The following is a 12920-nucleotide window of genomic DNA, read 5'->3' as shown; positions in this document are numbered from 1 at the left end:
AGGTCTAGAAACATCATTGCTATTGATTTATAAGGTGTCACTGACAATTATCTTACTTGTCTGTCATATGAAAAGATAGGAGGAGTGAGAAGAATGCTGACAACTTCTGATCTGAAAAGGGATAATTGGAGAAAGTACCATGTAATAGCAGAAGAATGTAACTTTAATAGAATGCTAAATTCAGACATACAAAGAGTCTTATTAGAGCACTAAAGAAGGGGTAGAAAGAAAAGATATTGTCTGTGGTGATCTAGTGATGAAAATATGTAATTTTTTCAAAAATGCAATTTGAAAAATACATGTTTGTGTCTCAAAGTATGTGGACTACACATGCCTAATAGAAACCAATGGAGAGAAAAACTTCATTTGTACTTTTCTTCATACTTTTAAAGCATAGCTTGAAGATCTAGGATGATTAATTTTAAATGATTAGGAAAATGATCCCAATTATGCAAGTACACTTTGCTAAGCAACCAGGATACTGTTGCTTAATTCATTAAAATTTAACAAATAATCTCACTGGCTGAGTAAGACTAGGATAACCCTTAGTAATATAATATAGTTAATAAAAATAATCTGAATCCTAAATATTAACATGATGTCTCAAAATAAGTTTCACTTAATAACAGACACATAATTTACAGTCTCTGAAAGAACTATGTTCATATGTATATAGTAAAAAGTAATTCTACAATTATGTATTTATCTGGCAATAAATAATTTTATGGCCTCAGTTACCCCAAGGCATTTGCCTTGAAATACATAAATTAGGACAGATAGACAAGGATAAAAAACATGGATCTTTCACAATTAACATAAAAAATGCTTAGATTTTTCACTAGTGAATGAATACCTACACTGAATATAGGAATTAATTGAATCATTCTAGAAGGATAGAATTTTTCATGAATGATTTATTATTCAAGATGCCCCTTTCATTGAATGACACTGACAAATGACAAATAGAATGCTCACTCCTGACTTTGTGAACTTCCTGGCATAGAATATCCTCTCCTCTTTTCCATGATTTGGAATTCTACCCATTACTAAAAGTTCATCTCAAGTTCCATTCTTTCCTGATAACTATATTCAGTATTGATGTCTTCCTCCATCATCACCCCACTCATTTATGGGAACACTGTTATGTAAAGTTCTATTTATTCATCAAATATTTAAAGCACATCTATTACAGGGCAAGCATTATTCTATATACTAGGGATCCTACAATAAATAAGACAGAAAAGGCTTCTGATTGTAGGGAAGTTGCATTCTAGTAGAAGCCCCTAACAAGCAACTCAATAAAGAAATGAACAAGATAAATCAGCGACACCATGAGTGAATAGAAAGAGCAGTTTTATTTAGATTCAGTAATCAGGGAAGGAGATGTGGAGATTATATTTGAACTGAGAACTCAATGATAGGTAAAATTCAACCAAAACTGGAGGCAAGATATCCATGGAAAATAAATATCAAGCACAAAACCTTGTAATGGAGATGTACTTGAGGAATAGAAAGAGTCAAATATGGTTTGAACCCAGTAACTGAGCAGGCAGAATAGTTAGATAAAGGTCCAATAAAGTGAAGTCTTTAGACCATGGCAAGGTCTTTCATTTGAAAAGCAATGAAAATCTATGGAGGGTGTCAAACTAATGAGAAACACTGTTTTTAACAGTTCTCTCTGGCTCTTATGTGGAAAGTAGATTGGAAGAAAATCAGGAATGGAAACAGAGACCAGTTAGGAGGTGAGAGGTTATTACGTCACCCAGGCTGCTGATCTAATTAAGAAAGGACAGTGTCCAGGACAAGAGTGCAGCAGAGATCGAGAAAAATGGACACACTGAGGACCTGTTTTAGAGATAGAAGTGGCAGAACTAGCTGATGGATTGAGGGATGGGAAAAATAGAAAGAATGGAAGATAACCAAGCAAGTTATTGCAGAACGGTGTCCTTTCCTGAGATGGGAAACACTGGAAGGAGCAGGTGTCACAAAGGGCCAGGTAGAGTCTTGTAAGCCATGGTAAAAGGTCCTTGAAGCACAAGAATGATATAATTTATTTTAATTTTAAGAGAGAGCATTCTAATTGCTGTGCGGCAAGGAAGATGGTAAAGAGATAATCAAATTAAAATTAAATTCCTTGAAACTAATAAAAATATATACTGGGGGTACCAAAAAAATGTATACAAGTGAACACTTTGGTCAATGTTTCTCAAGCATTAGTTCACCGTAATCAGAAGTGTCTGGACACTGATGGTAAACACTCTGAGTGCATCTTATAATTGTAGAAGTCAAATGTGACTTGTATTCATCTTTTGTTATCAGTATACATCATTACAATTTTAATACAGCTTTTCTTTCTTAAAATGTGTATACATTTTAGCACTCTCTGTTATATATATATATATAGATAGATAGATATATACATACATATATGTATATATATGTATGTATATATATATTTACCTGAAACTAAAAAAAAAAAATTAAATTCATTGATTATGAAATGTGAACCATGAAAACTAAAAATAAAGTAATAATTCAATCATTCATTCATCAAAATATTCACGGAATCCTGCTTCTCATATGCCAGATACTCCTCTCGATAATGGCACCAAATGGTGATCAAAGCAGACAAAAGGGCTGCCTTCACAAAATTTACATGACAGATCAGTTACTAAATGCATCATCTCATTGAATTCCCTCAACAATTCTATAGAAAAACAATAATCTTCATTGACCGATGAAAACAATAGAACCAAAGAGTACAAAAACTTGTCCAAAGTCTCACAGTAGAGGTGAAGGTGGGACTCAAAGGAAGAAATTTCAGGGTCTTGAGCCTTCTATTCCACTTTACTGCCTACCACATATCGTAAAATCACAGGAAAAGTGAGCATAGGTGTATGTATCCAAGTTGCATCATGGTAGAAGGCTAGCACATGAGGTTTGGAAGATAGAAAGTATGGATGAATAAAATGAAGTGCTGCTTTATTCAGTAGATAGTACCTTCGAATTATACCCTTACAGAGAGCTACAAGGTTCCTTCCTCAAGGAAATGGCAGAGGGATGTTAGCACATGTACAACAATAGTAATAAAAGATAGCATGTTAAAAGTAACACAGAAAAGAGTAAATGAAAGTTTCATAAACGCTTTGAACAAGGAAATGTTGTTCTCTCATGATGGAATCAGAGAAAGCTTCAAGAAAAAAGTAGGATGTGAGATGTGGACCAGTTTTTGCCATCCTTCCACCTTATCATTATCCAGTTGATAATAGTCACTCTGTAACTATGCAATAGTAGCTTCTTGTCACATTTGGCTACTGAGTACCTCAACTTTGTCTGAACTGGGATGTTTTTTAAAGTATACAACAGACACCAGATTTTGCAGAGTTAGTATGAAAAAATAATGTAAAATATCACAATAATAATTTTATATTACTTATATGTTAACATTTTGACGATATTGAGGTAAATAAAATATATTACTAAAATTAATTTCCTTGGTTTCTTTTTTCTTTTTACTGTTTCAACAGTAAAAACATTAGAACATTTTTACACATATGACCTCCCTTGTGGTTTGCATTATATTTTTATTGGACTGTGCTAGTCTATAAATAACATCATTCAGAGTTCATAAAAAATAGTTGAAAGGTGTAAAGAAGGAAATTGCAAATTTCCATAAATGTTCTATGTAACTATTTTATTTTTTTCTAAGTTCACAATGAAATTCTCTTAGGTCTTAAATATGCAAGCTCATATTTATTTTTGTGCTTAGAATAGATGGTACCTTTCAAATCCATTACACTTCTGGGATTCTTTTAGAGGATATAAATCTTTTGCACTTCCAGTGCTCATTTTTTTAAAAGTCAGAAATTTCATAGGTTCAGAGGATTACTAACTATTAATAGAACAAATATTTGTTGTTTAAATGAATTTTACAGTTTGTCCATATTAATAAATGTTCTTTATCTTTTGAACTTTCAGCATGCTGGTCAAAACAAAATAAGGATGTCTGTTTTGTAAAGAAAACCCTATTATAAAATTTATTACCAGGATATTTGGCATAAGCATGTCACTAAGAGCTTAATTCTTCTTCTGAAAAAAAGATAACAAAATTGACTGTAGTTGATGTCCTAATCTCATGAGGAATATGCTTGTGTTCTTACGTTCTCTATGACAAAGACTTTAATGACCTTGCATGCCACACAGACTCTATCAGTACACATTGGAAGAGAACTTTTATATACTTTGATTTTCTGAGGACCTTTCAAGAGTCAAGGGAAATTAATATTGCAATAGTAGAATTGACAATACTTGGTGACCTAGGATTTCATTTAAGACAGTACCTTTTGAAATTTGCCCTGGTTGATCAACCAGACCTTAATACATAGCACCTCCTTCCTTTTGTTTCAGAAGATTTTGGAGACTTGATCTTACCTCCTGTCTGGCAGGAGACCCTGCTCACTGCACGATTTGTCATGCGGGGCATCCTGTGGGGTCTCAGCTCCCGCTCCCCACATAAGAAAGCAGGATGTGGCTAGGCCAAAAAGGAACACCCACGGAGCCATAGGTAGGGGAGTCATACCACTATATTCTCGCTGGAGGCTGGGTTGGAGACACAGGAAGCAGGAGCCACATTATCCTCAACCTGCCATCCACTTTTCCCTGCCAGCCAGCCTCACTTGCTAGCTACAATCTGCCGAGCTAACTGCAATCTGCTCCTGCTCGCTCAGACACCATCTTCTTGCTAGCCCCCATTTTCTGCTAGCATAGCCACAGCAGTTATATTAGTGGCCAATGGCTCACTGGTTACAGCTGACGGCCAACTAGCCACAGCTGATGACCATCCAATCACAGTTGATGGCCATTTACTACCCGAGTGAGCACATTTTCACATGAGGGCGAGAGCCTGGAAACTGCCCTTCTGGATCTGTCCCCACACCTCCTCAGTCTTTTTAGAGCTCTTCTTCTAGTAACTAACATTCTCATATCTGCGGTTCTTCTAGAATGTAAGTACCACAAACTCAAGTGTTTGTTGTTAAAGAAATAAACTTTTGAATATTGAATGTTGAATTTGTTGAACATTGAAAATTGTTTCTGTTCTAGGAATCTTTTATTTAAGCCTTAAGGCATACATAATATTCTCATCCTAAAAAACAACAACAACAACAAAAAACACCTCCCTTTCACTTTATTTTTGTCTTCTTAAACTATAGATAATTAAAGCATTGTAATAAAGAGGTCAATTCCTTTTTATCTTTTAACGTTTGTTGACCACTTTTAGATTCTGCCTCTCTTACCAGTCTACCACATGTCTGGGCAACCAAGATAAGAAAGTCTTAGTTCACTTTGCCTCTGAGGTCAAGAAAAAATTCAAACAGCACAGTTCTCCAGGAAGCCCCTATACCAGCTCTACCCTATAACCACACACACACAAAAATCCCAAAATAGGAGCATCTGGCCACAGCATGCCCCATACCTCCTGCTGAGCAGGCCCAAGCCTGGAATTAATGGCAGCTGGTTTCTGTACATGACTTGGCCTCTCCCAGGCACCTCCAAGCCTAGCACAGATGGCTGCCATCTGCAAATTGCTTTGTGGCTCATTCCAGGTGGCTCAGGACAGGGAAGAGGCTGCACCTGAACTTAATCTGCAGCATGGCCCCTTCCACAGGCCCCAGGGCCAGATTGCCTGATGGCCAGCTTCAGACCTAGCCAGAACAGCACCCAGCTGCCTCCACAGGCAACACCCCCAAAGGGCAGACTAGGCAGGCACCAGGGCCCTGCTAAAGTGAGTACAGCTCCATAGGCTCAGCCCTTGCAGTACAGCTCCTCCATTGTAGTCACGGCCAGTCCTCACAGCCAGTTAGCCTGAGGGTCAATCCCTCCCATTAACGTGCAAACAATAATCAAAGCTCAACTACAATCGGAGGGCACACAAAACCCACACAAAGGATACACCTGGAGCACCTGGCTCAGGTGGCCAGGGAGAATGTGCCACTGGGACCCATGGGACATCTTCTACATAAGGCCACTTTACTGAAACCAGGAGACATTGTAGCTCTACCTAATACATAAAAACAAACATGGGAAGGCGGTCAAAATAGGGATACAAAGAAACATGTCCCAAAAGAAAGAACAGAAAAAAGTCACAAAAAAAGAACTAAACAAAAAGAATTAAAATTAAACTAAACAAGCAATCTACAAGACACACAGTTCAAAACACTGATAAGGATGTTCAATAATCTCAGTGTGAACTTTAAGAGATAGGAAACATAAAAATGGAGATAGAAAATGAAAAAGAACCAGTCAGACATGAGAAATACAGTAACTGAAATAAAGAACACATTAGAGAGAATCAACAGAATAGATGAAGCAGAGTATCGAATCAGTGATTTAGAAGATAAGGTAGCAGAAAACACCCAATCAGAAAAGCAAAAAAGAATCCAAAAAATGAAGATAATGTAAGGGGCCTCTGGAACAACATCAAGCACATCAAAGGATACCAATGTTCACATCAAAGGGTACCAGAAGGAGAAAAGAAAGAGCAAAAAATTGAAAACCTATTTGAAAAAATAATGACAGAAAACCTCCCTAACCTAGAGAAGGAAATAGACATACAAGCCCAGGAAGTGCAGAGAATCCCAAATAAAATAAACCCAAAGAGGCCCACGCCAAGGCACATCATCATTAAAATGCCAAGGTTAAAGACAAAAAGAGAATCTTAAATTAAATTAAAGACAAAGAGAGAATCTTAAAATTAGCCCAAGAGAAAAGCAGTTAGTTTGCAATGTAGCTCCCATAAGACTGTTAGCTGATTTCTCAACAGATACTTTGTAGGCCGTAAGTGATTGGGACAAACTGATGAAAAGCAAGGACCTACAACTAGGATTACTCTACCCAGCAAAGCTATCATTTAGAACTGAAGAACAGTTAAAGAGCTTCTCAGAAGTGAAAAAGCTAACGGAGTTCATCACCAAACCAGTTTTACAAGGAATCTTAAAGGGACTTCTTTAAGAATAAGGAAAAAAATTAAAAATATGAATAATAAAATGGCAATAACTATCATACCTATCGATAGTTACTTTAAATGTAAATAGATTAAAACATAGGGTGGCTGAATGGATGAGAAAACAAGACCCTTACATATGCTGCCTACAAGTCACTCATGTAAGATTGAAAGACACACAGAGACTGAAAATAAAAGGATGGAAAAAGATATTTCATGAAAATGGAAACAAACAAAAAATCTAAAGTAGCAATACTTATACCAAGCATAACAGACTTTAAAAGAAAGACTATAATAAGAAACAAAGAAGGACCCAGTAATTCCACTTGTGGGATTTTGGATTTATCCAAAGAAATCCAAAACACTACTTCAAATGGATATGTGCATCCATATGTTCTCTGCAGCATTATTTACAATAGCCAAGATACTGAGGCAATCTGGGTGTCCATCAATGGATGAATGAATAAAGAAGAGGTGGTATACATGTATATATAATGGAATAGTACTCAACCATTAAAAAAGAATGGACTCTTCTGCAGCAACTTGGATGGACCTTAAGAATATTGTGCTGAGTGGAGTAAGTTAGACAGAAAAAGACAAATGCCATATCATTTCACTCCTATGTAGAATCTAAAGAACAAAATAAATACACAAACAGAAACAGAAACAAACTAATAGATACAGAAAATATTTTGGTGGTTACCAGTTGGGAGGGGGACTGGAGGGGTGGGTGAAAAGGGGGAAGGAATTACACATTAGTAGTTACAAAATACTCATGGGATGTAAAGTATAGCTTAAGGAATATAGCCAATAATATTGTATTAGGATAAGTATGCATGGTGACAGATGGGTACTAGATTTTTCAGGGAGATCACTATATAAGTTATATGAATGTCTAATCACTACATTGTACATCTAAAACTAATATAATAGTGTATGTCAACTGTCATTGAAATATTTTTTAAAAATTATTTTTAAAAGCCCCTGCTAATTAGCAAACTTAAGTCCATTTTCTACCTTAATTCCCCTTTGCCATACAATACAATATGCTCCAGGTCCTGAGAATTAGGCTAAGGATGTTTGCAAAGCCATTATATCACCTACTACATCCCCTTTTTGTCTTCAGTAGCAGGTACTATAAATAAATGTGGATTCTTTTTATGTCTGTCATATAATGACTATTACTTCGATTCTCATTTTCTTAATTGTTAAGAAATTCATACTTAACATAAAACCAGATGTACTAATTAGTTAATTTCAAGTGTGGTAATTTTACTGCTTTGCTTCCTTTCAGACTGTATTGATTCTATAAATTATTGAATTTTACATTACTTTTTATTTACAGGAAACACCTTTTGTTATATCTGTCCAAATTCTAATAATCCTCTTTACAACCCCATCACCCAAGACCTACAGCTACCATTTTTCAAAGATATGGGACCAACAACCACTGTGACCAGAACTGAACTGGTATCTAATCCAATTTGAAATAATCACAGTCCCTTTCTTGGGCATTTAGGGAGAATCGGTCTTTCTCTGTGGCTGGTAATGTACTATTTGTATTTGAAAGTTGTGTATGGCATTCTTCCACTCACCACAAAGACTGCTTAACAGAGAAAGTTGGTCATAAGAAAAAAAAAAAAAAAGAATTAAAACTAAAGCAGATAAACAAAAGGAGTAGACAGACAGAAAGAAAGTAATCACGGGATTCTCAATGGGCTTAAAATATCTGATTCCAGTTCTTCAAAACACGCAGTTATATTCTTCTCTTTGGTCTCATGAGGCACACTTGTATTAAATACAACAAATTATTCTTCATTTCTTAAACTATTTCAGATTGTTTTCTATTATTTTCAACTAAAATTACCACCTTCTGCAGCAGTGAAAGTATGGAAAAGTCGTTTGCCCCCATAGACTACAAATCAACAGTGCTGTCCCTGAACACTTACTTTCTCTGCAAACCACACAGTGTGGCATGTAGGGTTTGTGCCGTATGTCCTCACCTGATGCCAGAGCACATTATTAAGAACAAAAAGCAATGGAATGTACACATTTACCTTGCAGACACAGTTAAAAAATGGCTCCTCTGTACATCTTATTCTCCTACCCTTTTAAAAAACACTTTTATTTATTGCTTGTTTTTCCAGGACCTATCAGCTCCAAGTCACGTAGTTGTTTCAAGCTAGTTGTGGAGAGTGCAGCTCACAATGGTCCATGCGGGGATCGAACCAGCAACCCTTGTTGTTAAGAGCACCTTGCTCTAACCAACTGAGCTAAAGGACCGCCCTGGAAGTCTCCACTCTTAATTAAATTTCAAGGATGGAGCTGAGAAAGAGACTGTGCCATATCACCCGCTTTAACTTCTAGAATTATTATTTTGGCCAGTGCTGTCACAGAAGCATTATCCTCCAGCACTGTCATTCCTTCATTCACTTTTTTGGTACTATGTTTGCACACATCTATCTCCATTGAAAATCCAAACTCATTTAAAGTCAAGTATCAGCTATCATTTAACTTTGAACACTTTCCATGACAACTTGGTACTTTTAAAGTAGTAAATACAAAAGTTATTTTGGAGAAAAATTTTACATTAAAGGAGTACCATAATTTCTAAAACCGTTAATATAAAACAAAGAACAAAAAGAAGGAGTGAAATAAAGACCTCAATAAACATAAAGTTTGTATGATAGTGGCACTGTTTTTTTTTTACCTGAAACTTTTCAAAGCCTCCTTGTGGGAATTTCCAAGACAAATATATTGTGTTTTCTTCCTGCCCCAAAATCAGCAAATCTGATGGTGGATCTGGATCTAGAGCAAGAAATAAGACACAGAAATGATGTCTTTACAAAATGCCTACCATTATATCTAGGCTGGACTCATAACCTCGGGTTGTCACACAGAGGAATACAGGACAGGATTCCTAGGTTTTGCAAGTCAGTTTTAGCACTATGGATCTTACCCCAGATATTTACCCTGAGCCTCAGTCAGTCTCCTTCTACAATGAAAAGGAAAAAAGAATTTTCTAGAAAGCCCTTTCCACATTAAAATTATATGAACCATGAATTTTCACATTTTTCTTCCAGCAGAATTCATTATGACGTTATTACAATTGGTATTTTTAACTTACAATTTTATGCATTGCATAAAGTAAGAGACATATCTAGACCACTTTCTTAAGTTCACAAATCCTTTGCTCTTTAAACATTTTATCTGATTAGGTTCTAGAAACTTATTTTTAAATAAGTAACATATCTGTATTTCTAATTCATATGTCAAATTGAAATTTTGTATTGCTTTCTTTAACTGGAAGAAATGTAATATTAACATTTTATTGGAATAATTTAATCTCTAAAATTCAAATTTTGCATGAGGTTTTTTTTGTCTCTACCTACATATTTATTTAAGTTTATTAGAATTCAGCTCAGTGGTAGATTTAAACCTGTATCATAGATTCCCAATCCTTTCTATTCTGTTTTTCTATGACACATATTCCCTTCCAAATACAATTAATTTATTATTACCCCATATTCCCATAATATATTTTAGCTCTATTTAGTACATTTATTACCATTCCATCAACTTCCAATTGGATTTGAGGTGGTTTGCAAAGAAAGGGAGGTACAAAAAGACCAAAAATTATCAATATACAGGAGAAGATAGAAGTCAAATTGTAGAGTGGGAAGGGTGAAAAAAAGTTACCAGCCTTGTGTGGGAAAACATAGTTAAGCCACAACCTCTTTAAATACAAAAAGGATTATTAAACCCTGTAGAATTGAGGAACTTGAGGTCCAAGTAAAATCATTATTCATACAGTCACAAAGCCAAGAATGGGTAGAGTCAGCCCTTTCTATAGCCCTTCTACTGAAGCATAGTGGTTATAAGAACAGAATATGATGTCAGGGAAATGTGGCTTGAAATCTCTGTCTTGTATAAGCTACTGAAATTCTCTAAGCCTCAGTTCCCTCATTTATAAAAAATATGCATCTCATTATGATTGATAAAGATTGTCATTGAAAATTAAGTGATATAAAGCATAGAAAAGGCTTCGCAAAGTGCCTGACAAAGAACAAGAACTTAGTGTGATAACGACAGCAACAATGGTGACAACTTTGGAGATGGTGTTGGTGACAGTAATAATGACACAGCCCATATCTAAGAGGCAATCTGAGAAGCTTTCATTGATAAAGTAATGAGTTACCATTTTTAAAAATGAAGCCATTTCTCACTTATTTCTGATATTTCTTAGGATGGTCTTTATGAGAGGCGGCAGTGTCATACCAGTTGTAGAGTTAGATACCTGAGTTAAATCTCACCTTCAAAAATGAGTTAGGAACCCTCTAGGCCTTGATCTACATTTTAGGTAATCTGGGGAGATTCAGTGTGGTAACTTAAACACATAGTACCATACTGGTGTACAATAAGTGCTCATTTTTTTACGTTTAGTTTCCAGGATTTGATTTGACTGTTGCTGCATTTCCCAGGGCATTCCCTTCCTCCACGTTGCAAATTCTGAGCTTAATCCTGTCACACTGCTAGAGCATTAGTACTTGAGCACACATTCAGGCACCTATGACCCACAGGACTCTTTGGAGTGTCCGCGTAAGTTCAGGGCAGGCATATGTGTAAATGCTGACACTAAGGTCAGAAAAGATAAACTGAACCCAAATAATGCAATTGAAAGCACAGTGCCACCTATTTTTGTCACATTTCAAGGCTTTGTTCTTTCATAAAATGTTATAGATATAGGCAAAATATTAGAGAAATATTGAGTTTTCCATGATAGTCCCTTAGGTAGTTTTTTAGAGTACTTTGAACTTTCACAAAGAGCTTTGCATTTGATTTTAGTAACATGTTTTTATACCTAAGCAGGAATAATATTCTTATTTTCTAAGCGAGAATGTTACAGTTTTGCCCAAGGTCATATAACTAATAAGTGATCAAGGCAGGAATATAACTCAGACGCTCTCCATGTAAATACAGTTCTCCTTCTCTTCAAGCATGTCATAAACCATTTCCATATTCATCCATTTTTAATTAGATATACTTTAAACACAGATATTTCCCTTATTGTTAAACATGAAAAGTCAATTACAATCAAATACGAAATGAACTTACAAGTGCTAACCATGAGGGCAGTGGGATGGCTTCTCTTTAGTCCCTTGGTAGTTATGACACTAATTAAAAAGTCAGTCCCTGGAGAAAGGCTATCAAATGTGAATATCCTACATGATAAAGAAAAGTCACGTATTAAGATATTTAGCTTAGAAACATTTGGAAAACTCCATTTTCTCACACGACTGGTAGAAAGAATTTTACGCATGTTTTGTTTTTATTGTCTATTATGGAAATAATTTGTTATGTTTAAGCACAAATAGTTAATTAGAAATTATAGCTTCTCACATGGAGAAATTTCATTTAAGTTAAAAAAGCGTATATTATACATAAAAGCATGACACTATCCTGAAATAATTCATTATTACCTACTTGCAGAAATAAATTTCATACTGTACATCAGTTACTCTAATCACATTACAGTCCAAAAAGTTTTCTTTTTGCAAAAGTCTTGCAAAGTTTTCTAATTTCTATTTATATTAAACCACTAACATAGCTTTCTAAAATATCAATATATAAAATGTTCATCTTGTGTTCCATGTAACTTGTCATGATATCTTTTCAATATTTTCATACCTTTTTGTGGAGGGCAGGATTTCTTCTTTCATTAAGCTTTCACTAGATATTGAAATAATGAATCCATCGAGAAGACTTCTAGGTGAAGGCCAGCTAACAGTTACTTCATTTGAGTTTCTACTATGGTTCATAAATTCAATTGCACTTGGGGCTGTATCATTTAAAACATACACATAAAATAACATTGTCTATCATACTAAGCACCTTGAAAACAACCCTGAAACACTCTCAA

The 12920-nt window shown here is 35.3% G+C and overlaps 1 protein-coding gene across 1 annotated transcript in view; it reads right to left on the bottom strand.

Annotated features, from left to right (window-relative positions):
• Positions 1–12825, bottom strand: part of PTPRQ (protein tyrosine phosphatase receptor type Q) — a 231921-nt gene extending 219096 nt beyond the window's left edge. Inside the window, exons 1-3 of the mRNA XM_081058782.1 lie at positions 12689–12825; positions 12116–12222; positions 9711–9808 (exon numbers count right to left, since the gene is read on the bottom strand). Coding sequence (XP_080914908.1) covers positions 9711–9808; positions 12116–12222; positions 12689–12819 — 336 coding nt within the window. The 5' untranslated portion in view covers positions 12820–12825. The remainder of the gene's footprint in view (positions 1–9710; positions 9809–12115; positions 12223–12688) is intronic.
• Between the last annotated feature and the right edge of the window lie 95 nt (positions 12826–12920).

Source organism: Rhinolophus hipposideros (assembly GCF_964194185.1).
Source record: "Rhinolophus hipposideros genome assembly, chromosome: 9".
Lineage (NCBI taxonomy): Eukaryota > Metazoa > Chordata > Mammalia > Chiroptera > Rhinolophidae > Rhinolophus > Rhinolophus hipposideros.
This window is presented reverse-complemented; position numbering and strand designations above follow the sequence as displayed.